This window comes from Trachypithecus francoisi, unplaced genomic scaffold, assembly GCF_009764315.1.
Source record: "Trachypithecus francoisi isolate TF-2019V2 unplaced genomic scaffold, Tfra_2.0 Contig01579, whole genome shotgun sequence".
NCBI lineage: Eukaryota > Metazoa > Chordata > Mammalia > Primates > Cercopithecidae > Trachypithecus > Trachypithecus francoisi.
This window is the reverse complement of record NW_022681442.1, coordinates 17581346-17607810: the sequence shown is the minus strand read 5'-3', so window position 1 is coordinate 17607810 and position 26465 is coordinate 17581346. Positions and strand designations below refer to the sequence as shown.

At 35.5% G+C, this 26465-nt stretch overlaps 1 protein-coding gene across 4 annotated transcripts in view; it reads left to right on the top strand.

The window, feature by feature from the left end:
- NHLRC2 (NHL repeat containing 2) overlaps positions 1 to 26465 on the top strand; it is a 67330-nt gene that overhangs the window by 1111 nt on the left and 39754 nt on the right. For 2 of the 4 annotated variants that reach the window (XM_033182183.1, XM_033182173.1), the window contains exons 2-4: positions 2707 to 2859; positions 20754 to 21209; positions 23847 to 23968. In XM_033182183.1, the coding sequence (XP_033038074.1) occupies positions 2707 to 2859; positions 20754 to 21209; positions 23847 to 23968 (731 nt within the window). Of the gene's footprint in view, positions 1 to 2706; positions 2860 to 18290; positions 18313 to 20753; positions 21210 to 23846; positions 23969 to 26465 lie in introns of those variants that run through there. The other 2 variants (XM_033182193.1, XM_033182202.1) reach the window with 2 other exon arrangements.

Sequence of the window (26465 nt, the reverse complement as noted above, 5' to 3'; positions counted from 1 at the left end):
TAAACACTTGAGGGGATATTACCTTATTCATTCACCTCTATAGCCCAGTGAGGTTCTCGTATCATTTCTCTTTTACAGTTGAGGAAATGGAAGCACAGAGCGGTTAAATAACATGCCCAGGGCTTCACAGCTGATAACTGCCCCAGTTGGATTATACAGACCCTAGATTTGCTGGTTTCTTAGCTGTGCTGTGCTTCTCCGTTCAAAGTCGTGAAACTAATACTTTTAAAAATTAGAATCAATTATAGCCTATTTCCAGGGTTTAAATCCTGGCTATGTGAGCTTTCGGAGCATGAAGGAACAGATATTCCCAGCAGGGGTGTTTGTTGAAGCACATCTTGCCATGATAAATGAAAACGTATTTTACCTTCTTTGGATGGGAGTAGCATTGCTTTGCCTGGTGATGCTGGCTGGCATGTGTCCTGGCGTGACACCGAAACCACATGTATAGTTAATTGGTTGGATGTGGCAGAGTTCAGTTATCTCATGGGAGGTATACCGGAACCAGCCTCTGACAACAGAGTATTTGGTGTCTTTCCAAGCCTTTTGCACTACCCACCTTGAGAAGTGCTTATTTTTCCTATTATTAATCTTATATTGGATTTGAAATATTGTGGAATTCTTACAAAAGAATTGGGTACATAAAGCTTATCAAATCAAATAAACTTTAAAATATTGTTTACATCTATACAAATAGATGATTTTTAAAAATGTTGGTACAGAAGGTAGTTATATAGTAAGTACACTGTTATAAACAAGCAGGCCATCAGCTGGGATTTGGGGAATGTTTTTTATATTCTAGTCTTGTTTGTTTTTACAGGGAGTGTATTTTATTCCCATGAGATTTGACTTCTGTGACTCATAAGTAAAAAAAATACAATAAAATATTCAGGGTTTGTGTTTAACATAGTATGATTTTCTCCTGGACCCGATTATTGAGGACAGAATGCTAGAAATGACTATTTTCTTGGTTTCTTTAGCAGTAAACTATAATCAAGAAGTCATAAACATAACTTTATCTAAAAAGCTGTATGCTTTATTTCTTAGAAGACTTACGTATTTATGGGTGACAGTGCAGTGTAATGGATAGATTCACACAGACCTGGAATTAGATCCTTGTTATTTCCATTTTGTTGTTGTGTGATTTTGAGCCAGTTACTTGACCTCCAAGGCTTATATTTCTCACTTGCAAAATTGAACTATTATTTACCTTTCAGGATTATTATTTGTATTGAAAGTAATATATGTAAAATTCTTAATTCACAGGAAAGCTTACTAAATGTTAGCACCTTTTTATTGTATTCATTGTAATTATTATTATTGTAAAATACATTATTATTAAGCCTGGTAAGTATCTAGCACAGTAACTGAGATGTAATAATTCTTTCTATACCTCCAGATCTAAGCCACTCGTGACTATTTACAGAAAAGTCATAGAAGACAGATTCATAAATATTTTGCAAGTAGGTTATGAAATATACATTAATTAGCGTGAAGTTTTGCATGATCACTTGATCTGGTATATAATTAATACTTTAGCAAAATGGATAACTGAGGTCACTGTATACTGAAACCTCATTAGTTTGGACTAGTTGACCCAAATACTAGTTTGATCTGCAGATTTTTTTTTTCTAGAATTTTGTTACAATTGAGCAGCTACAGTTATTGTTGTTAGTCATTAGTTGTTACTGTTTACTTATTCCTCTCAACTTTGGCTTTCAGTTGCTACTATTCTAAATACCTGCTTCAAGGTATAATTAATAGTTGTAATAGCTGCATTGCGTTATTTATAAGCAGTAAACTTTGTTTTCTTAAATTGGTTAAATAGAGATGCTGTACTTTATTATTAGTTAACAAAATCTTTCTTCATAGTACAGAGTTTACTTTTTTTGGAGGAAAGGGAACATGTTTTTCATCAATATTAATGTTACCTCAATGAAATCTGTAACAGCAATAAATGTATTTTGCTTAACTTTACATTTAACATATTTTATTTTGTATTTATGGTCTCGTTCAAATCCAGAATATTTCAGTTTCTTCTCCTTTAGGAAACTGGCTTAGGCATTTTGTATGTTTATCCTTACACATATTTCACTCCTTTTTGATGTTTAGTTATGTCTTGCTATTCTTAAGCTTGACCTTTATTCTTGGTAGCCCATTTGTATCTAATTGTTTATGTAATTAGGTTGATTTGCTATTTGATATTTCTTCCTATTTTTTTTTTTTTGTGCCTAAGTGTGTTGCCCTTACTCCTTTTCACAGACTATTACACTCTTTCTGAAAGAATTTAGTAGCTTTTTCTTGCTTTATTTGCAGACGGCATTATAATAGCCAGCTTTCCCATCCTCTATTCTTCCTGCTCCCTGACCCGTACCCCCATCCCTTCCTTTTCTTTCTTCCCTTTTTGGGCTTTTAATCTCTATTAATTTGCCTTCTTGGTCTTTTCTTCCAAATCACAAATAATCTGTTTAGTCACAGTCATACAGATATGTCTTTTATTTCTTTTGTTGATAGAAAAATGATGGTTCATAGTAAACAACAGTAAATAACATGCAACTGCCATAGCCTTTAAATGGTGCTACTTTCTCTTAAAGTGTTTGACTATTCACATTAGTCTTAAAAAAAAAAAAATCACATTTTAATGGAAAGCTTCAGGTAAATTCCTTTTCCCTTTAATCACTGTAATTTATTTTATGTAAATTTCAGGATTAGAATGGCTGAACACAGAAGAGCCTATTTCTGTCTACAAGGATCTATGTGGAAAAATAGTCATCCTTGATTTCTTCGCCTACTGCTGCATAAACTGTATTCACCTATTGCCTGATCTCCATGCATTAGAACACACATACTCTGATAAAGGTATCTGCTCTTTAATTAGTTTCTAACAGACTGTTCTGGCATAGTCACTGGAAGAGTGGCTGACTCATTAGCTCATAGGAGAATGAACATTTGGCAAGACTTCAGTGATTCTAAAAGTAATCTCTAATCTATGACATGTACCTTTTCATAAAGGGTTAAGCTTAGTGATAGTGGTCTGCCTATCTAAAGAACCAGCATTTAGTATATGGTTTTTTTCTCTGAGGCTAAGGGCATAATTTGCTTTTTTCATGATCAGATATTTTAAAAGGTCTTTGTATGTTGAAGTTTACTTAAATTTTTTCTATTAAAAAACTAAAATGCCGGGCGCGGTGGCTCAAGCCTGTAATCCCAGCACTTTGGGAGGCCAAGGCGGGCGGATCACGAGGTCAGGAGATCGAGGCCATCCTGGCTAACACGGTGAAACCCCGTCTCTACTAAAAAATACAAAAAACTAGCCGGGCGACGAGGCGGGCGCCTGTAGTCCCAGCTGCTCGGGAGGCTGAGGCAGGAGAATGGCATAAACCCGGGAGGTGGAGCTTGCAGTGAGCTGAGATCCGGCCACTGCACTCCAGCCTGGGTGGCAGAGCGAGACTCCGTCTCAAAAAAAAAAATTAAAAAACTAAAATATATGACCTTAATTTTATACTCTTTTCACTGTGATATAAAGGTTTAAAGTTCTTATTAGGAAATGTGACTAGGCTTTCATTAATATTGAATGACATTAACTGCAGTGGAATGCCAAATATAACAGATACTCTTTCATTGACCCTGCTTCATTAAAAAATGGTTTATTACAGTTAATGTTTTTCAAAGCACACTAGGAAATCCATTTTTATGGTATTACAGATTCTAAAGATGTAGATTATACTTACTGGCTTTAGAAGTTTGAAAAATTAATCAAATTTTTTTTTTGGTTTACTTTCTAAAAAAAGAGCATGAGAGTAAATGAAATTAATTAAAAGTACCATTTAATTAGGTTTAAATGAATTGAAGCACTAATCTTGGAGTGGATAAAAAAAGAGATAGGGTCACCAATCATGTGATAGTAAAGATGAGAATAGACGATATATGTATAAAAGTAAAGGATATTCTGAAACTAAACTTTAAAGAGGAAGTGATAGAGAAATCTTCAGTGCAACTTAAACTTCAGATGCTTCTGAATTGTAATAGATTGTATGTTAAAATTACCAGTCAAATGATTTATCAAGAACTCAAATATTTCTACTAGCTAAATCCTGTTATTAAAAATATATCTGTATGGATTTAAGAAATGTGGATATCTTATCTCCTAGGTTTTGGATCCCAGTGTTTCTTGTTCAAGACATCACATTTATTGAACATGTTGTTATGTGCAGGGTACTCTGCTAACTGCTGAGGAAATATGTAACAAAATTGAATAAAAAGCATTATGGAACCTGAGGAAAGGAATAAGTCACTTTGCCTAGAAACGTTGGAAAAGATTTCTCAGAGAAGGAAACAATTGAGCTAGAACTTGAAAAATGAGCAGGAGTGCAGCTGAAAATGAAAATGGGGCAGAAGGGACAATCCTGGCTGAGGAAGCGTCAGGTAAACAAGCATGGAAGCACAGAGGAGTAGGATTCTTGCTCCAAGAACAGGTAAATAATTTAGTGTGGCAAGATTGTAAGGGTTCATGGTAAAAGTAAAAGGAGACAAAGGTAGGTTAGGTTAGGACCACATTGTGAAATGCATTGTATAGCGTTCTTAATAGTTTAGACTTTTCCTTCTGTTGAGGATACAGAGATATTGAAGTTTGTTTTTGATTTGTTTTTTAGTAGACAGATGACTTTTGTGTTTTAGAATGGCATTACACATGAAGTTAAGAATCTCAAAGTTTACCAGTTCCATACCTAAGATAACCCCTAAAAGACTATTTGGTGAGCGCATGGTTAACACCATACCTTAAGCAGATTCAGTGACTTCCTAGAATGGATGCTTATAATCACCTACCACTTTACTGGAAACATTGTTTTTATAGCATATTGTGACAAAAAAATTAAAAATATCTTTATATACAAATACACTTCTGAAAAGTAAAATACTTTGTAAGTGGAGCAAGAATTCACTCTCAGTTTCAACAAAGAATCACAAAGCATACACAAAGAACAGGGAAGTGTGGCCCATTCAAAGGAAAAAAAGTAAACCGATAGAAATTGTCTCTGAAAAATACTTGATAGCCTATCTATGAGACAAAAACTTTAAAACACTGTCTTAAAGATACCAAATAAATAAAGGAAAATGTGGAAAAAGTTTTAAAAAAAAATGTATGAAGAAAATGGAAATAACGAGAAAACCTAAATAGAAGCTAGAAAGAAATTCTGAAATTGAAAAGTGGGGACTAACGGAGAGGAGAAACTCACTACAGAGGCTCCTTGATTTATAGTGAAGCTTGATAAACCCATGTTAAGTTGAAAATATTAAGTTGAGAAAGTATGTTTAATGCTTGGCAGCACAGCAGATGGTCTCTGACTTACGATGATTCAACTTAAAATATTTTGACTTGATGGTGGAAAGGTGATACTCAGTAGAAATCATAACTTCCTAAATCATAAGGAGCTCTTTGACTTACAGTGGGATTATGTCCAGATAAACTCATCATAAAGTTGAAAAATCATAAGTCAAACCCTCATAGGTCAGGGGCCATGGAGAGATTCAAAGACAGATTTGAGTAGGCAGGAAGAAGAATCAGTGAACTTGAAGATAAGGCAATGGAAATGATTGAGGAACAAACAGAGATTGAAGAAGAGAAAACAGAGCCTAAAGGACCTTGGAACGCCATCAATCCGACCAGCATATGCATTTTGGCAGAGAATATTTGAAGAAATAATGGTTGAAAACATCCCAAATTTGATGAAAAACATGAACACAAACATTAAGAAGTTTAGTGAAGTCTAAGTAGGATGAACTCAGAGAACCACGCCAAGACACATTATTATCAAACTGCCTAAAATCAAAGAGAAAATCTTGAAAGCAGCAAGAGAGAAGCAACTCAGCACATACAAGGAATCTTCAATAATCAGCTGATGTCTCATCAGAAATTTTGGAGGCCGGAAGGCAGTGGGCCGATATATTCAAAGTAGTAAAGGAACAAAACTGTCAACCAAGAATTCTATGACTGGCAAACTGTCCTTCAAAAGTGAGAGAGAAAGTAAGACATTTCCAGATAAACAAAAGCTAAGGGAGTTCATTAATAGACCTGCCCTGAAAGAAATGCTAAAGGAGCTCTTCAGGTTGAAATGAAAGGACACTAGACAATAATTTGAAGCCTGTGAAGAAATAAAGATCTCAGTAAAAGTAAATACGTGGGCAAGTATAAAAACTAGTGTTACTGTAACAATGGTGTTTAACTCAACTTTTTGTTTTCTACATGATTTAAGAGACTACTATATTTTTAAAATTATTCTAAAAGCTAATGTTATTGTAACATCACATTTTGTTTTCTATGTAATTTTTGTTTGTTTGTTTTTTTTGAAACAGTCTCGCTCTATTCCCCAGGCTGGAGTGCAGTGGCACAATCTCGGCTCACTGCAACCTCTGCCTCCCAGGCTCAAGCAATTCTTCTGCCTCAGCCTCCCAAGTAGCTGGGATTACAGGCGCCTGCCACCATACCCAGCTAGTTTTTGTATTTTTTTTAGTAGAGACAGGGTTTGCCATGTTGGCCAGGCTGGTCTGGAATGCCTGACCTCAGGTGATCCGCCCACCTTGGCTTCTCAAACTGCTGGCTGGAATTAAAGGCATGAGCCACTGCGCCTGGCCTGTTTTCTATGTAATTTAAGAAACTAATGCATTAAAGTAATTATTAGTTTATGTATTTGGAGATACAGTGTACAAAGATATAATTTGGGGCTATCAACAACTGAAAGGGATGGGATGGAGGTATTAAAGGAGCAGAGTTTTTGTATGTTATTGAAGCTGGCATAAATTCAAATTAGAGTGTAATAACTTTAAGATGTTAAATGTAATTCCCCTGCTTACAAAAAAAAAAAAAAAGCTAAAGAGCATACACAAAATGAAATAAAAGAATTTAAATGTTTCACTACAAAATAAAAGACAACCAAACAAAAAAAGACAGTACTGTAGGAAATGAGGGACAAAAAAGCTCTAAGGCATGTAGAAAACAAATGGCCAAATGACAGATAAGTCCCTCTTGGCCAATAATTACTTTAAATGTAAATGGATTGCGCCCTCTAATTGAAAGGTAGAAATTGGCAGAATGAATAAATAACATATTCCAACTATATGTTCTCTTCAAGAGACTCACTTTAGATCCAAAGATACAAACAGGTTAAAATAGAAAGGATGGAAAAGGATATTCTATGCAAATAGTAACTAAAAGAGAGCTAGGATGGCTATGTTAGTATCAGACAAAATGGACTTTAAATCTAAAAAGGTTACAAGAGACAAAGAAGGGCATTATATACTAATAAAAAGCCCAGGCCGAGCACGGATTGCACCTGTAATCCCAGCTACTCAGGAGGCTGAGGCAGGAAGATCACTTGAGGCCAGGAGTAGGAGACCAGCCTAAGTAACACAGCAATACTTCATTTATTAAAAAATAAAAAAAAAATATGTAGATGATACAATGATTATAAACACTTAGGCACTTAATAACAGACAAAATATATGAAGCAAAAATTGACAGAATTGAGGGGAGAAATAGACAATTCTACAATAGTAGTTGGAGAATTGTACCTAATATATACAGGACACTCTCCCCAACAAGAGAACACTACCCAACAACAACAGGATTGCATATGGGACATTTTCCAGGATAGACCATAAGTTAATGGCACAAGTTAATTTCAGTGGATTTTTTTAAAGATAAAGTATCTTTTCTGATCGCAAATGAAGTTAGAAAACAATAACCAAAGGAAAACTGGAAAATTCACAAATTTGTGGAAATCAAAGAGCACACTCTTTTTTTTTTTTTTTTTTTTTTTTGAGACGGAGTCTCCCTGTGTCGCCCAGGCTGGAGTGCAGTGGCGCGATCTCGGCTCACTGCAAGCTCCGCCTCCCGGGTTCATGCCATTCTCCTGCCTCAGCCTCCGAGTAGCTGGGACTACAGGCGCCCGCCACCACGCCCGGCTAATTTTTTTTTTTGTATTTTTGGTAGAGACGGGGTTTCACTGTGTTAGCCAGGATGGTCTCGATCTCCTGACCTCGTGATCCGCCCGCCTCGGCCTCCCAAAGTGCTGGGATTACAGGCTTGAGCCACTGCGCCTGGCCTAAAGAGCACACTCTTAAATAACCAGTGGACCAAAGAAGAAAACACATAGGTAATTATTAGAAAATACTTAGAGAAAAATGAAAGCAAAATGTGACAAAACTTACGGCACATGGTGAAAACAGGGCTAGGGAAGAATTTATGGTTATAAATGCTTATATTAAAAAACAAATATCTTAATCAAAATTTACACCTTAAGTATCTAGAAAAAGAAAAACAAACTAAACCCAAAGCTAACTGAAGGAAGGAAAATAAAGATTCAAGCAGGGAGAAACAAAATGGATAATAGAAAAGATCAGTTTGGGTACAACCAACCAAAAGTTGATTCTCTGAAAGTACCAGAAAAATTTCTTTAGCTAGCTAGACTAAGAAAAAAGAAGACTCAAATTTTTAAAATCAGGAATGAAAATGGGAACATTACTACTGATTCTACAGAAGCAAAAAGGATTATAAGAGTACTATGAGCAATTGTACACCAACAAATTGGATAACCTAGATGAAATAGACAAATTTCTGGAAACAACACCTACTAAGACTAAACTATGAAGAAATAGAAAACCTGAATAGACCTACATCTAGTAGCATTATTCTCAATAGCCAAGATTTAGAAACAGCCTAAGTGTCCATTGATGGATCATAGGTAAGGAAAATGTGGTATATGCGTATAATGGAATATTATTCAGCCTTGGAAGGAAATTCTAACAACATGGATGAACTGAGGACATTATGCTAGGTGAAAAAATTCACAATTTTTGCCACACATAAAAATTCAAATACTGCATAATTTCACTTATACAGGGTGCTTAGAGTAGTCTGAATCATAGAGACAGAAAGTAAAATGGTAATTGCTAGTGACTAGTGAGGGGGAGAATGCAGAGCTATTGTGTAGTGGGTACATTTTTAGTTTTGCAAGATGAAATGAGTTCTGGAGATGGAGGATGGCGATGGTTGCACAGCAATAGGAATGTACTAAATACCCTGAACTGTACACTTACAAATGGTTAAAATAATCAATTTTATGGAAGAAAGTGTAAGAACACAAAAATCGGCCGGGCGCGGTGGCTCACACCTATAATCCCAGGACTTTGGGAGGCCAAGGTAGGTGGATCATGAGGTCAAGAGATGGAGACCATCCTGGCCAACATGGTGAAACCCCGTCTCTACTAAAAATACAAAAATTAGCTGGGCGTGGTGGTGCGCACCTGTTATCCCAACTGTTAGGGAGGCTGAGGCAGGAGAATTGCTTGAACTCAGGAGGCAGAGGTTGCAGTGAGCCAAGATTTAACAAGTTTTAACAACTATTTTAAAAATGAACCTTACAAGGTCAGAATTGTGCACCACTAGGAAGGGAATAGTCAGTGGTGTGTTGGAGCTGGCTCCTGTAGGCTGGTGAGAGCCATTTGTTAAATATGTAAGAAATTTTATGAGCCAGTGGTAATCTTGAAATCAGCTGTAGTGCTAGTATTTAGACCATGGAAATCAACAAATGCTACAAATCAGAGGTTTTAAAAATCGCTTTTCATCCCCTATTCCTCTCACCGTATGAAAGAGCTGGTTTATTAGCATATTACTGGGTATGATTTGCTGGCCCAATAACTCACTTGTTAGTGTGGTAGAGAATACTGACTAGTGTTTTTCTGTATTTTGCTGTTAGAATATCGTTTGTGAAATATATATTTTTTTGAGATTACCATAGAACTTTTTCTTTAATTTGCCGCAGGTTTGTGAAGAATATTGGAAAAAAGGAAAAGCATGAGAAATAGTTGAGAATGCTATTGTGATGCGTGTTCATAGAGGCTTTCTTTTTTTTAAATATAACATGAACCTCCTTTTTTTTTTTTTTTACTTTAAGTTCTGGGGTACATGTGCTGAACATGCAGGTTTGTTACATAGTGGAATAAATTTTTAACCATTAAAAATATTTTGTAAGTAGTCTCAACATTGTATTTCAAAGAAACATTACTTTTGTAATATGCTGCTATATGAAAATCCTGATAATAAAAGATTTTTATATTGATTGCAAGATAAGTTCAGTTCATATTCATAAAAGCGGACATACCCAGAAATGATCACATGACAGCTCAATAAGGTGTCACTAAGTCCCTAAACTAAATTTGCTTTTTTTGTAGTTAAATGTCTTCTCCCATTACTATTTGATGTACTTCTGAATGTATCTGCAGCAGTGCTATTTATGTTCTTGAAGTGACATTTAGCAGCATATTTAAAATTCCATAAAACCAAAAATGCTCCACTGAATAAGGAAGTGTTTCTTAATTCAAAACACCTTGAAAGAGGTCCAATTTCATAATCAACTTGCTTCCTCTAAATCAGCTTTTAAACACGGGTTTGTAATAGGGGGCAGTGCCACTTTCACAGTAGTGAATGAGAAATTGCAAATGCCAAAAAATGTGAAAGCAAAAAGCAAAACGTATTTAATAGTAATGAATTGTTCTGATGTTTAAACATTTTAAAAGAAGTAATTATGCCCTAAGATTGTTATTAATTAGTAATAACTTAGTCCATATTTATGTTAAACTGCAACCGTTTTCTACTTGAGAGCTTCTAAGTTTTTTATTTATGGTGTGTACATTAATGGTATGTTATTATATGGTACTGAAATTGAACATAATGGCTATTATCTAAGGAAAAGCACTTTTGTTTTATAGGAAAGCATCTATTAGGAAAACCTTGTGTATTTTAATGTGATTGCTAGGTGTATGTTATGTTAATGTATAACTAAATCAGACTTCTAAAAATCTGAATTTCATATTACTATTGAGTAAATGCTAGTATTGTCAGGTAGTCTATGCTTTTTTCTGTTTTATACTTTATTAAAATTAGAAGAATGCACTTTTAATTTTAGAGTAAAACTAAGCCTTTAAATAAGTCTGTATGTAATTTCACTTTGTGTCATGGTTCTCAAACCTCGCCACCCCACCAGCTCCTCCACCAGGTTTGATAGTTTTCATTAGGAGTACTCACTCACAAGATTCAGTTGTACTGAATCAACTACTCAAAAGATATAGTTGCACTCATGGCTATATTATAGCAAAAAGATACCAAGCAGAATCAGGAAAGGGAAAAGATGCATGGAGCTAGTTGAAGGGAGACCAGGTACAAGATTCTAGAGTCTTCTTTCAGTGGAGTCAACCCAAGATGCTCTTAATTTCCTCAGCAATGTGTTGTGACAGCACATTCGGGATGTTGCCAACCAGAGAAGCTCAGAAATAACCAAGGCTTTTATTGGGGGCTGGTCATGTAGGCAGCTTCTGCCTGCTGTCATGTTTCAAAAGTCCAGACTCTCAGAAGGAAAGCAGGTATTCAGCATAAACTGTGTTGTTTGTACAAACATTTTAGGCATAGTGAGCCACTCTTATCAGTTCTAGGAATGGTGAAAACCCTCCCGAAATCTAAGCTCCCAGAAGCCAGGCAAGAGCCAATCTTGTCTGCACACCTTTTAAAGGATAGCAGTCAGGGTTACTATGTTAACTCTTTCTGCACACACTTTATATTTTCTTTATTCAGTAGTTCATCTATGTATTGTTCTGTGTTCTTAAATAAAGTACTATGAAAACATTGCCAATTTATGGCACATTTGCAGATGTTTAGTGTGGACAACAGCCTGACATCAGTGTTTGATATGCTTTCAAATTTGCTTCTTATTTCTTTCCCAGTTTAGTGTTCAGTGATTTTGATCCTTTCATTTTCATGTTTCCATTGTTCTTAGTATAAAAACGAAAATTTTGCTTCTCCAGCATCTTTTCCACACCCTTCTCATCCTTCCTCAAGGCTGTTCTAGCCTCCCTGGCTTTCCTTCAGTTCCTAAGTATCGTCATTCCTCTTGCTTTAACACCTTGACACTGTTCCCTCTGCCTGGAATCATCGTCTCATCCTTTTTGTCTAGTGAAGCCATGGTTGTCTTCTGGATCTCAGAATGTCACCATTACAGGTGTATGTGTTTTTTTTTTTTTTTTAAACATCTTTCAAGAATGCCTCAAATAGTCTCAATCCTTGCATTTAGCTAGGTTTTTACATTGCCTGTGATTAAACTACACGTTCTACTATAGTATATACAATTGTAATTGAGTGCACTTAGAAGTACACATCTCTCAATAAGACCTTTGAAGCTTTAAAAATATGTATTTTAAAAAGTGGTTTTATTACTAATATTTTAGAAGCAGTTATGTATTTATCATGTTTTTTGTTTGTTAGTCAGAGACAAGATCTAACTCTGTTGCCTGGGCTGGAGTTCAGTGGTGCGGTCACAGCTCACAGCAGCCATGAACTCCTGGGCTCAAGTGATCTGCCTGCCTCAGCCTCCCAAAGTGCTGATATTACAGATAGCCTGAGCCACCGTGTATGTGTGGTTTTTGTTGTTGTTGTTTTACTTCACTGAAAAGAAGGAAGTTATAATTTTTGATACAGTTTCTCCTTCCCTCATTCCATTCCTCCTTACCCTCTTCTCTCCCTCTTTCCTGTCTCCCTCTCTTCTTTCCTTTCTTCTGTATTTTCTCTTAAATGGAGTAATTTTGATCCCTATATTGGCAAAGGATTCCTAAATGGAAGAATCTTTTACATCCGCTTTTTACTATTCATGATTAACAGAAAAAGCAAAATAATTTAAGAAAAATCTGAATATTGAGATTCTTACAGAAAAAAATGGGAGTGGATATTTGGCAATTGTATTTCTATGTACATCAATATAGATCTCCTATTTGGACAATATGATATGGTTTATTATACAGATTTATAAATTCCTTCAGTATTTATGTCCTGTGAAATCATTCGTTTTCTGCTTATGTACTAGGCACTGTGCTGGAGAATAATAAAACATGCATGGGCACTATGTAATTAGTAGGCATTATAGTCTAACGAGAAGGCATATAATTAAATAATCACATACGTATTTTTATAATTTCTGATTAGTGATCTATAGAAAAAATTATAGGCTCCTATGATGACATTATAGAGTTTAATCTGGAAGAAATCTTTCTTATGAAAGTAAAAATTGAACTTCAGTTCTAAAAGACAATGTGCCTTTAGTAGGTGAAAGCAGATGAGAACATTCCAGTCAGAGGGAACACTATATGTCAACCCTGTAAAGCAAAAGGAGTAATGATATTATTGAGGAACCAAAGGAAGTCCTAGAATATACTGCAGGAGGAAAAGGGTGTGGAGAAGATGCTGGAGAGATGAGATTTGTTATACTAGAAACAATTGAAAGCCAATGAAGGATTTTCTGCAACAAGGTGACATGATCAGATTTGTGTTTTTAAAAGATCAGTGACTTCAGGGTGGATAACTCCATGGTGGACAAGAATGTATATGGGAAATCTGTGACAAGGCTGTTGTGCTCTCTGTGAGATCGAATAACAACTTGAAACCAGTCATAGCTGATAAGAGCAATAGGACTTGATTGTGGATTAAGTATGGATGATGAGAGAGGGCTGATTGGTTATTACAGAGATGTCCTATATTGGTTTTTTGCTTGTATAATTGGATGGATGATGGTGCCATTCAGTGACAGGAAACACTGAAAAGGTCATATTTGGAGGGGAAGGTTGTGAGTTTAGTTTGAAATATCTTTGAAAGTTGCACTTCATTCTTCATATGACATCCTGTTTTTCTTAGGATAAAGATACAAATCTTTACCATGACTTACAAGACTGATCCCATCTGTATGTTTATTCTCATTTTGTCCCACGTTCTTCCTTGTTCTCTGTGCCTAGTCACTTACCTTCTTAAGTTTCTTCTATCTTTCATGCTTCCTCTTTGTAGGTGCTGTTGTCTTTCCCTGGAATCTCCTTCAGTGTTCTCTGCACCTAACACCTCATCATTCACATCTCACTTCAGTCATCACTTCTTCAAGGAAATGTTGGGATATATTCATCAGAAGGAAAATATGTGTGATACATGATAACATTTTATGATAAATATTACATATATATAAAACGTACATAAAATGTGTATGGATTTAACTCATGGGTTCTTATTTAAAATTCACTGGGTTATAAATCATTACTGTGATAATTTATTTTCGTGTTCAAATTGTCCAAGATTTGACTAATAGGATCCCCTTCAGGCTGTGTTCTGTGTTCTTTTGGCATTTCTTTGTCATTTTTTGAGCCCTTCCTTACTAATCACACTAAAATATTTCCAGATGTATCTTATGTTTTTCCAGTCCAACCCGGAGTCAGCTATTTCTCTAAGGGGCTTTGATTCCTTTTAGTAGGGAATGGTGTTGAGAAACCAAGGTCTGGGAACTAGATGTGCTCATTGCTACTATGGTGTTTTTGCTTCTAGTCTCTCAAATAATTCAGAAATTACTTAGGCTATTCCAGCCCACTTCTCAGCTTCCCCCATTAGATTATGTTATTCATTTGAAGTATAGTTAGATTTATTTTTTTCTATTTGTATTTCATTTTAAGTCCCCCTCCCTATCTTTGTTGACTTTGTTTTTCAGTGTGTAAGACAATATGGTGTTCATAGTGAGGAAGAAACAGATACTTATTCTATCCACCCATCCCTTCTGACTGTTCCTGCCTTCCCATTTCTGTCCTATATTTTTTAAAATTTCCTTTTTTTCTTTTTGAAAACAAAACGTGACATACTGTAGACATTTTTATACATTCGCTTTTTTCATGTAAAAATTTATCCCGGGAGTCACTTCATAACAGTTCATAGAGAACTTCTTGACTTTTAAAAATAGCTGCATAGTACTCCACTGTGTGTGTGCCATACCTCATTCAGCCACTCTCCTATCCTGTGTGTTGGCTCTTAGATCATTCCATATTTAGCAATTATAAGCAATAAATAATCTTGTGGGTATGCTTTTGTCTTGCTGGTGGAATCGCTTAAGGATAAATTCCTAGATGTGGCATTGTTGGGTCAAAGTTAAGTAAATATGTAGTTTCGTTAGATATTGCCTAATTCTCCATCAGGAAAGTTGTACCAGTTTGTATTTCTACTAGCAGTGTGTGAATGTACTTCTTTCTTAGTTGCTGCTTCAATAAAATGTTTTGACATACTTTTTAATTTTTACCAATCTAATAGATAGGAAATGGTATCTTGGTATAATTTTAAGATGCATTTTTGAGCTGGGTTAATCTTATGTTTATATGGCTGTTTATTGTACATGGAGTTTTGTCTGCCATTATATCCCCTAACTAGTTATTGTTTGAGTATATAAAAGCTATTGATTTCCATGTTAATTATGTATTCTATCTTCCTGAATCTTCTTTTTTTTTTTTTTTTTGAGACGGAGTTTTGCTCTTATTGCCCAGGCTGGAGTGCACTGGCACGATCTCGGCTCACTGCACCGTCCGCCTCCCAAGTTCAAGCAATTCTTCTGCCTCAGCCTCCCGAGTAGCTGGGATTACATGGCGGTTGGCTAAGTTTGTATTTTTAGTAGAGACGGAGTTTCTCCATGTTGGTCAGGCTGGTCTCGAATTCCCGACCTCAGGTGATCTGCCGGCCTCAGCCTCCCAAAGTGTTGGGATTACAGACATGAGCCACTGCACCTAGCCCTGAATCTTTTATTATTTGACTTAGTTTTATAATTGAATCTCTGGACTTTTCTTGATATACTGTTATATCTCCATATAGAAATTTTTCAGTCTTATGCCTCTAATTGATTTCACTTGTCTAATTATGTTGGCTAATCCCCCACAACCCACCCCAATTTATTGTTAAACAATAGTAGAGATAGTAGGCATTTTTTCCTTATTCTTTATCGTATTGGAAGTACTTCTGTTTTTATACTATTGGAAATACTTCTATTTTATACTATACTCCTATTTTTATACCAGTTTCTGGTTTTATACTCAATTAAATTTAAAGTATGAAAGATTAATGTAAATAATTATGTGTCAATAAACCTAATTATTAAAAAGAATCTATCTCTGCTACTTCTGGGTTTGGAGGAGGATGGTGGCCACCTGATGTTGAATCTCCCCACTGTCCCTCCCCTCTGTTCCAAACAATAAAAAAGGGGAGAGCAAGTAAAACTACACTTGGCCCTGCATTTCACGATACTAGGAGACAGAGAATATCATGGCTTCACATTACATGTAAGTTCAGAAATAAACTAAATTCCCATAAAGGTTCTATTGCTGTAAGTCTATGGATGCCAAGAACAAGTATAGGAGAGACTTAAAAGACTCCATGAGAATAAGTAGAGTGATTCAGAGTACTTAGACAAAGCACAAATAGAATAGTATCCTTACCTCCAGAAAGAGAAGCTCCAATACAAAGTATAAAATACTGAACACAGGTTTGGATATACTAGACCATATCACCAGCTCTTAAAAGAGTGCAGGACTAGGGAAGCCTCAGAGAAGCATTGCTCCTGGGAGATAATCAGCTATCTCGGAAAGATGTGGTTTCCCTTGGAGACAGGCCACTGAAGGGAAAGAAGGAAATACAAGGGAAAAGCTAAGGTTCTAATGGAAACAAAAGAGAAAGAAGATATACCAACCCCTCCTTCCACCCATGCTATTCATAAATGAAACTGCCCAGAAAAAGGGAACTGTCAGAAGAGGGCGCTCTCAAACTAGGAACCCTGTTCACAAAATGAAGAGGAATAGAAAAAAGCAGATCACACCTATATAAAAACTACTGCAAAAAATGTTGAAGGTGCAATTCAGAGTTAAAATGTTGATACAGATTCTCTAACAATCACAAAATTGACAAAACTGTAACACCTTCCTTCATATTGGATTAAATATCCTCAGTCAGCATTTAGGAGTAATGAAAAAAACAGCTTGAATCACAAATTGGAAAACTAAGAAATGGACAAAAAAGAAAAAAGGAAAGGAGTGTTAACTGAATCCAGAAAAGAAAATGCAAATTCAAAATTGTATTACAAATGAAAACTAAGTTTATCCAAGGGACAATAAATTTGTATAAAAATTTATTAAGGGGCATTAAAAGCAGGGGGGAGAACCCCAGAGAATGAAAATGAGCTTAAAAAAAAAAAGTTAAAAGGTTTAAAGAAAAAAATGATTGAATTGGAAAACAGGCAGAGGAGGTCCAACATAAGACTACTTGGAGACCCTCAAGAAAATCAGAACAGCTGACTGGAGCAAATATCTAAATTAGAATCAAGAAAACTTTCTGGAAAGAAAAGAAACCTTGAATCTACATATTGAAAGGGCCTACCAGGTACTAGGGAAAATTGACCCAGAACAGTCCAAGTAGTATCCTAGTAAAATTATTATCTTTTAAACATTGAAAAACAAAAAAGGTAATTTACAAAGACATTTAAGTTAGACTGACCATGCTTTTCACAAATAACTTACAAAGCAAGGCAACAGTACAGTGACATTTCAGAAATCGTAATGAGTGTAAATCATAAACCAAAAAGATTATATCCAACCATTTGTCCTTTAAGAATCAATCAAGGTTAAAGAAAAACAGTTTGAATGTCCAAAAACTCAGAGAATACTGTGCACATGTGCCCTTTCTGGTGAATCTACTATAGGGAGATCAAGGGAATCATAGGTAAGTAGGGAAACTGCTAATGGATGGATGGAGATTTTACACATGTAGTGCCAACACTAAAACTAGGGATTAGAGTTTTGGTATATTAGTCATAGTTTGATCAGAGAAGCACAACAACTGGGGATAATAATGAGAGAACTAATAGGGGATTCGTTTTAGGTAGTTGACCGTGTGTTATTGGAGCTACATGGCTAACCAGTATATGTGAGGCTGTTGCTTCTGTGTGCTCCTGCAACCTACCTGAGTTTGCTAACTTTTCACGGTCTTCAAGCAGAAGTGTGTGTGTATATGTTCTTGTGCTTTGGTTTGGAATTAAAGTTGTAATTGTTGGCCAATTATATCTCCTGATGGCAGGTCAGGCGGTTGAAGGAAAGATGGATATAAAGTAGCAGAGAACAAGGGCAAACCAGAAAGAACGTGCAAACATGAGCTAGAACTCACAAGGATAAACTGAAACCTATGTAAACTTCAGTTTAGATAATGAAGTGGAGCAAAACACTCATCTGGCTCAGAAATTGGAGATGCGGAAGGAGGAGATCTACAACCCTGATATTACTGCTTTCATTTGCCTCTCATATCTTTTTTTTACCCCTTTATTTTTAGCCTTTCTGATTCACATTTTCTTAGATGTATCTTTTATATAAAGAACTTGTCCAAATCTTTTTCTTTTAATAATGAGTTAAGCCCATTGGTATTTATTCGTATGACTGGTAATGTACAAATATTATGTGTATTTGGTTATATCTGTTGTGTTTATCAACATGATGCACTTCCTTTGCTGTTTTATTTTCCTAATCTCTTCTGATATTTATAAATGTTTACATTTATCTTTTATTAATCTTTGTACTTACAACTTTAAAAAATAATGATAGCAAAATTTGCTGAAATTTTACTTTACACTAGGGACTATGCTAAATGCCTTACACAGATATCTCTTTTAATCCACCTGACTTACAAGGCATTTACTGTTATTTTCCTCATTTTGCAAATGAGAAAACAGATGAACAGTTAAGTAACTTGCCCAAGGTAACAGGTGTGCAGTCCTTCCCACACTGCCCCACCACCTTTACCCACATTCCCCAGGCAACCATTCCTCACTGCATCTTTTTTCCCCAGCTGCTTTCAAGGTGTGTGTGTGTGTGTGTGTGTGTGTTCAGCCTTTGGTTTTCAGCAGTTTGTTTATGATGTGTCTAGACATGGTTTTAATTTGTGTATGCTGAGCTTGAATTCTCTAAATTTATATATTTAATCAAATTTTGAAAGTTTGGTCATTATTCAGTTATTTTTTTCTGCCCCAATCTATTCACTTTTTCTGGGATTCCAGTTATACTTACTTAGATATTTTGAAACTGTTCCACAGGCCCCTAGGTTCCATTTATTTTTGTTTCAATCTTCTTTCTCTCTTTGTGTTTTTTAGATTGGATAATTTCTGTTGAGCTGTCTTCAGGTTCATAACCTTTTCTTTGTCATGTCCTTTTTGCCAATGAGATCATCCAGTGAATTTGTGGTATTTTTCAGTTCTAAAATTTTTAGTTATTTTTTATAATTTCCATTTCTCTGTTTATGTTTCCGTCTTTTTACTTACTTCGTATGTGTTTTTCTTTACCTCATGGAGCATAGTTGTCTAGTTGCTTGAAAGTCTTTGGTAAGTCGAACATCTGCTTTATTTTAGCATCGATATCTCTTGATTTTTTTCCCCCTTGATAATTGACCATATATCCTTGTTCTTTTCTTTGAATGTCAGGTAATTTTGGATTGTATCCTGGACATTGGAATGTGATGATATGTGAACTCTGGGTTCTGTTGTAGTCCTGTAGGGAATATTGGTAGCTTTATTTTAGTAGGCATTCAACCCTCTTAATTCAAATTGTAACTTCTGTCTCATCTTCCATCAGCTCTCTCTCCTTCTGTAAACCCAGTTATTCAGTTCTCAGCTCCCCAAGCATTTGCTACACTTTTTTGAGTCTGTTCCATGTACTGTAGTTTAGAGGTTAAACTAAGACTTGTGAGTGTTCATACTCAGAAATAAGGAGTTGCTTTCCCCAGCTCTTCCCCTCAGGGTTTCTCCCACACTGTCCAGAGTTGCAGCCAGGTTTCTTGGGCCAGAGTTGCAGCCAGGTTTCTGTTGGAGTTTTGGCTCCCCATACAGCTCCAAAACTGGAACCCACTCTCAGGGCAAAGCTAGGAAAAGGATGGAAAAAGAAAATAAAATTGGCAGTTCACTCTTCTGTCACTTGCTTTTCTGAGTTTTGACCCTCCTGTACAATCTACCTGGTTTTGTTTACTTTTTTCTGTCTTCAAGCAAGGTGTGTCTTCAAGCATGCATGTTTGTGTTTTGATTCGGAATTAATAGTTGTAATAAAAGCATGAGCTTCCGGGAAATTATACCTCCTGATTTGTGTGGTTTTATTTGTTCATCTTGTAGGTTTGAGTAGTTTTTGATGGATGTGTTGGGAGATTTGAATGTACTAGCTGTTATTATCTCTACTAGTTTGGTAGTAAATATTGAAATTTTTCACTGAATCCAGCCTAACACTGTTTTTTGTTTGTTTGTTTGTTTTTGTCACTAACTTCTTGAAATAATGTATTGATTAGATAAGAGAAGTATGTTGTTTTCAACAGTTATGTCTGCAGAAAGGCTTGTTCTAAGAACCGTACAATAGGAATTTTAAATAAATCAAAAGCCTTATATTATGGAAACATCTTGCTTATATTTATTCTGTTAATATGTAATGTAAAGTTAGATCAAAAGATATATAACAATAAAGACCTCCCAAAAGCAGGCATAAGCAACTGAATTTCAAAGGGGCTTATGATAGGTGGAAAAAATTTCAACATTTAATAAGAAAATAAAGATGATTTTTATAGCGTTATCTAAATAAAAGAAAAAAGGAGTTTTAATCCTTCAATAACCATATGAATTTGATCATATGTATTTTTATGTAATAATCAAGATTGTTATGAGATTTAAATTGTTAGTTTTTTATATTTGTGTTAAAATGCAGTTGAAGATCCCAGCGTAGTTCTACTTTTTGTTTTTTTTGATCTATGGACTTCTAATATTTATTAGTGACCCAGAACCTAATGTGTGGATGATGATATTCAAACTTAAATATTTAATAATGTTTAACATATAATGTTTTCCTTTCAGATGGTCTTCTCATTATTGGTGTTCACTCAGCTAAGTTTCCAAATGAAAAAGTCCTGGATAACATTAAGAGTGCTGTTCTTCGATACAACATCACCCACCCTGTGGTTAATGATGCAGATGCCAGCCTTTGGCAAGAACTAGAAGTTTCCTGCTGGCCAACTCTAGTCATACTTGGACCTCGCGGAAACATGTTGTTTTCTTTGATTGGAGAGGGACACAAAGATAAATTATTTTTATATACTTCAATTGCTTTAAAGTATTACAAAGACAGGGGGCAGATCAGAGATGATAAAATTGGAATAAAACTCTATAAAGATTCTTTGCCACCTTCACCATTGCTGTTTCCTGGCAAAGTAACAGTAGACCAAGTTACTAATAGATTGGTAATAGCAGACACTGGACATCATAGAATTTTGGTCGTTCGGAAGAATGGACAAATTCAGTATAGCATTGGAGGTAAAGCTTCTGATTATGATATATAATACGTTTTACAGTAAAAAAAATAGCTCAGGTAAATATAAAAGTTGAAATGTCTAAATGAAAACTAATTATAGAAAAATGATATACATTGACTTAACTTCCTAACAAAAATTTTTTGTTAATTAATGCATGATGTCTGAATTAACCTCTTCTCACTCCCTCGTAAAACAAACAAAAACACTGAAAAAGCTCCAGGTGAAAAAGAGGAAATAGTTCAGCTTTTAGATACATTTGTATATTCTATCTTTTTTTTTTTTTTTAACTGCTGTACTTACTGTTTCTTATGAAAACATACATTTTGGATTTCAGGCATTTTAAGTAGAAGTATTATGTTTCACTTTCCAACAAAATATAGCCATATCTTTTTAAAGATCATGTCAGTGCCCCATGAACTTGAGAAGTAGTTTATAAAATAAATAAGCTAAAATTTGTGCATAGTTTTACTTTTCTCTCCTTCCTTCCATAAGAACTTGAACATGTGTCTGGATCTATTTCCAGAATAGAAATAGGTGTAGCAGAGTGTAAGTGTCATGCAAGCATAGATCATTTTCTATATCTCCCTGGTCTTAGATCTAAAACTACCTCTTGGTTACATGTACATAATTAATAAACTCTACAGAGTACATTCTTATTAATCTTGCTTATCTAAACTGACATCTGACAACATGTTAGTCAAAGACAAAAGTAATTCATCTCTTTGCAGTCAGTCCTGTTTTAGTAATATATGCAGCATTAGTACATAAAGTAGGAATGTCTCAGTTCGTAATATAAAAAAGCTAGTTGTAGTCCTATGCCCTGATGTTATTCTTAATGTGCCAAGATACAGTAGCTACGTGTTGTGTTTTGTGGTATTTGTTTTGTTTTGGCCACTTGGTATTTTGATTTATGACAGGCAGTTATGAGAATTGAATTGTTACTCAAAAAGTGTCTTTTGTAGCAGCTTGAACTTAAGTGGTTTTAAAGTGTTTAATAGATTCTGTGATTTTCAAAATAGTGTAGGTGAATATTCTTTGTTAAAAGAGAAACCAAGCTACACTGCCCAAACATATTTCTTTGTTAAAAGAGAAACCAAGCAAGCTACACTACCCAAACATATTTCTAGAAATACTGTTACCTTTTGATATAGTTATTCTTTAATTTTTAAAAAAGAATTCTTTGGTCAGATACACTCAGGAACACTAATGTTATCTAACAGATTTTTATTGGTGATGGTATAATATTTCTCAAATTTTTTACTCTGCTAATTTTCCTCATGAGGGGGTATAGTACGCAATCTTTTCCAATCTCTCATAACCACAGAACTCTCCCTTTTTTTTCAGGGAACTCTTATCAATATAAACAACAATAACAGTATTATTAACAATTGTAGTTACAGCAGACACTGTATGTCTGGCGTTATTCGAAACATTTTACTTGTATGAACTCATTTTTGCCTGCACAATGCTATGAGTTAGGTAATTAGTTCCATTTTACAGAAGAAAAACTGAGACACAAAGAACTTGCCCAAACCACCAGCTAGAAAGAGACAGACCTGGGATTTAGACAGGGTCTGTTGGGCTCTTGAGTTCGTTTTCTTTCTTTTTGAGACCGAGTCTCACTCTGTTGCCCAAGCTGGAGTGGAGTGGCATGATCTCGGCTCACTGCAACCTCCACCTCCCAGGTTCAAGCAATTCTCCTGCCCCAGCCTTCCAAGTAGTTGGGATTGCAGGTGCCTGCCACTACGCCTGGCCAATTTTTTGTATTTTTAGTAGAGATGGGATTTCATTGTTTTAGCTAGGCTGGTCTCGAACTCTTGACCTCAAGTGATCTGCCTGCTTCGGCCTCCCAAAATGCTGAGATTACAGGTGTGAGCCACTGTGCAAGGCCTTGAGTTTGCTTTCTAGCCACTCCATTACACTACCTTTTTATGGCTGCCTCGGACAATGGAGTTCCACAAAGCAGTTTGAACTGCTGATTTAGAGGCCTTGAATGGCTTGTTTGCTGGCCACGGAAATAACAATTACATTTTATTGTGTTATACTCTCCACCCTTGAAACTCTACATGAATTGTTAAAACTGAGAAGTGTACTAGAATCACTCTCTCTTACAGTGTGTACGATATATCGATATATCGTAGGACTTTGTAACAAAGTGAAATAGTAGATAAGAAGGATTCTTCATCTGGGGTCCTTGGACTCCTAAAGGAAAGGCTTCAGTGGTCCTCAGGATCTAGGATTGTTTGCAACAATTTAGCCATGTGTATTTTTCTAGGGAAAGGGCTTGTATTATCCAAGGAGCATATCTTTCAAAAATGTTAAAAATTGTTCATCTGTTGAATAATTGGAGTTATTTTAAAATCTTTGTAGTCTAGATAATGGATAATTAGAATGCTTTTAAAATTATTTTCTTCGCTACATGCTACTATGCTTAAGTGCACTAGTAATTACACTATGAGCCCTGTCATTAGCAAAACTCACTCTTAAGAAAAATGTTCCTTGAGGAACATTTTAGTTTTTATGTGGACATACCATGTTTTTATATTAAATATTAAAATCCCAGCATTAAATACAAGTTTGTTTTGTTTTGTTTTACCTTGAGATCACTTCTTAAGTGGGAAATTTTATCTCATTTTAGGACCCAACCCTGGAAGAAAAGATGGAATATTTTCAGAATCAACTTTCAATTCTCCACAGGGTGTAGCCATAATGAATAATATCATATATGTGGCAGACACTGAAAACCACCTTATAAGAAAGGTAATTTTCATTTTAAATTTGTTTTAATACTTATAATCAGAAAAAGTGAATTGTATTTGCATTAAATATTTGAAGTTAAAGGGTGATGCTTATGTATGCCAATGTCCTTGTTCTGCTTTTTTTGAGGTACTTACTTTAGTTTTATTCTCAAGTATCCGTTGCTATTTGTGTCAGTATGTAGTTACCACAAAAGAAAACCCCACTGAATTCTTTTTTTAACCCTTTGTTTCAAAGCTGTGTCCCTAATCACTCAAAAGCTCCTCATTTTGAAGTATTTTCCTAACCACTAGTTTACAATGATCCTTTGTCCTTTTTCAGTTACATTTTCTCAAACTAGAAAAAAAAATCCTATCATCCCTGCTTCTCTTCAACTCTTATGCTTTGGCTGGAAATACTGATTAGCCAATTCGTCTTAAAACTTGTTTTATCTTGTTATAAAAGTAATATGTGTTCTTATTTCTAAAAAGTCAGCTAATACATAAAGCTAAAAAAAAAGTCCCCTGACTATCAATTCCAGTTTCCCAGAGGTAACCATCCACTGTTAAAAGTGTGTGTCTTTTTGGAAATTTTCTACTCTTATAAAAATAAATTGATATTAAAAAGCCTATTTGTAGAGAATTTTTTAAAACAAAGGTAATGATACTATGCATACATAATGTTTTGTAGGTTTTTCTAACTATTTTTTTGCATATTAGTCACCGGAATGATATGACTATATCACATTTCATTGTAGATGTACTCAGTTATTTCAAACATTTCCTACCTATGGCTGTTTTAGCTAAACCATTGCTCTTTAAGTTGCTATGTGTTTGGAAAATAAGTAACCAAGTTCCTCATACTCATCCTGTCTAAATACATTGTTTCAGATACTTCCTTGTTTTTCTCACTGTTTCTTTCAGTATTGACATTTATCCTCATTTATTTGACAATATTATCACCTATATACACATAGTAGAAAAAAATACATATAATATATAATAATAGCGACTGTACTGTAAGTCCCCCTGAGGGCTAGAAATATGTTTTCTCTACTACTAAATACTGGTATCTAGAAAAGACCTGGCCTATGGTAGGTATTCAACAGATATTTGTTGGATGATTTTATGAGCAAATAATACTGTTTCATGAAGCACTTTCGAAAGTGTGTATTCCTCTTAATATAAAAGTGCTACATGAAAAACAGATTTTGTGGGTTAATACATTAAAGCAGAGTGTTTTTTAAAGTCTTGGAGACTTTCTTCCAGACTTAAATATGCTAATGTGTTGTTGAGTGCGTTAATAGGGGGATATTTGTGCAGCATTTCTATTTTTTTTTTTTTTTTTGAGACGAAGTCTGGCTCTGTCGCCCAGGCTGGAGTGCAGTGGCCAGATCTCAGCTCACTGCAAGCTCTGCCTCCCGGGTTTACGCCATTCTCCTGCCTCCGCCTCCCAAGTACCTGGGACCACAGGCGCCCGCCTTGTCGCCCGGCTAGTTTTTTGTATTCTTTAGTAGAGACGGGGTTTCACCGTATTAGCCAGGGTGGTCTCGATCTCTGACCTCGTGATCCGCCCGTCTCGGCCTCCCAAAGTGCTGGGATTACAGGCTTGAGCCACCGCGCCCGGCCTGAGCATTTCTAAACTTATTTGACCAGAGATCCCTTTATAGGCAGAGCTGTTCATAGGACTAATGTTTTCATTGTGTATATTTTATGGAAAAGTGGGTTTTTTTATTACTAATTTTTTTTTTTTGAGACGGAGTCTCGCTCTGTCGCCCAAGCTGGAGTGCAGTGGCCGGATCTCAGCTCACTGCAAGCTCCGCCTCCCGGGTTCACGCCATTCTCCTGCCTCAGCCTCCCGAGTAGCTGGGACTACAGGCGCCCGCCACCTCGCCCGGCTAGTTTTTTGTACTTTTTAGTAGAGACGGGGTTTCACCGTGTTAGTCAGGATGGTCTCGATCTCCTGACCTTGTGATCCGCCCACCTCGGCCTCCCAAAGTGCTGGGATTACAGGCTTGAGCCACTGCGCCCGGCCTATTACTAAATTTTTAATGATTAATATTTATTATTATCTTTTTGGGGTTGTATGCTTTTATAATTCATCAGAGGGGCTAGACCTCTAATGGTGTATTGAATTAGTAAAATAGCCAGCCTGCAACATTCAGGGAGTACTTGTCCTTCTTTTCTAATTGTATGTCATTTCTCTTGCTTTACAACTTAATGAGTTTTGGAGTATTGACCATGTGCTGCATTTCAAATATTTATGCATTTAAGTAGCATAATCACAACAAATTTAGGTTACCTGAAATTGTTCTATATTATGTGACTTAATATGGTGTCTGCAGAAATGGAAAGTAGAATTTTTTCCTTTTAAAAATACAAGAATATTTGTTGTGTTTTATTTTTGTTTAAGACCTCATTTGCAGAGGATTGAGTTGATTACACTTCTACATTCACGGTTCACAAACATAGTTTCATGCAGACCCTTCTCAGAATAATTTATTTAAATTATAAATTCTCCT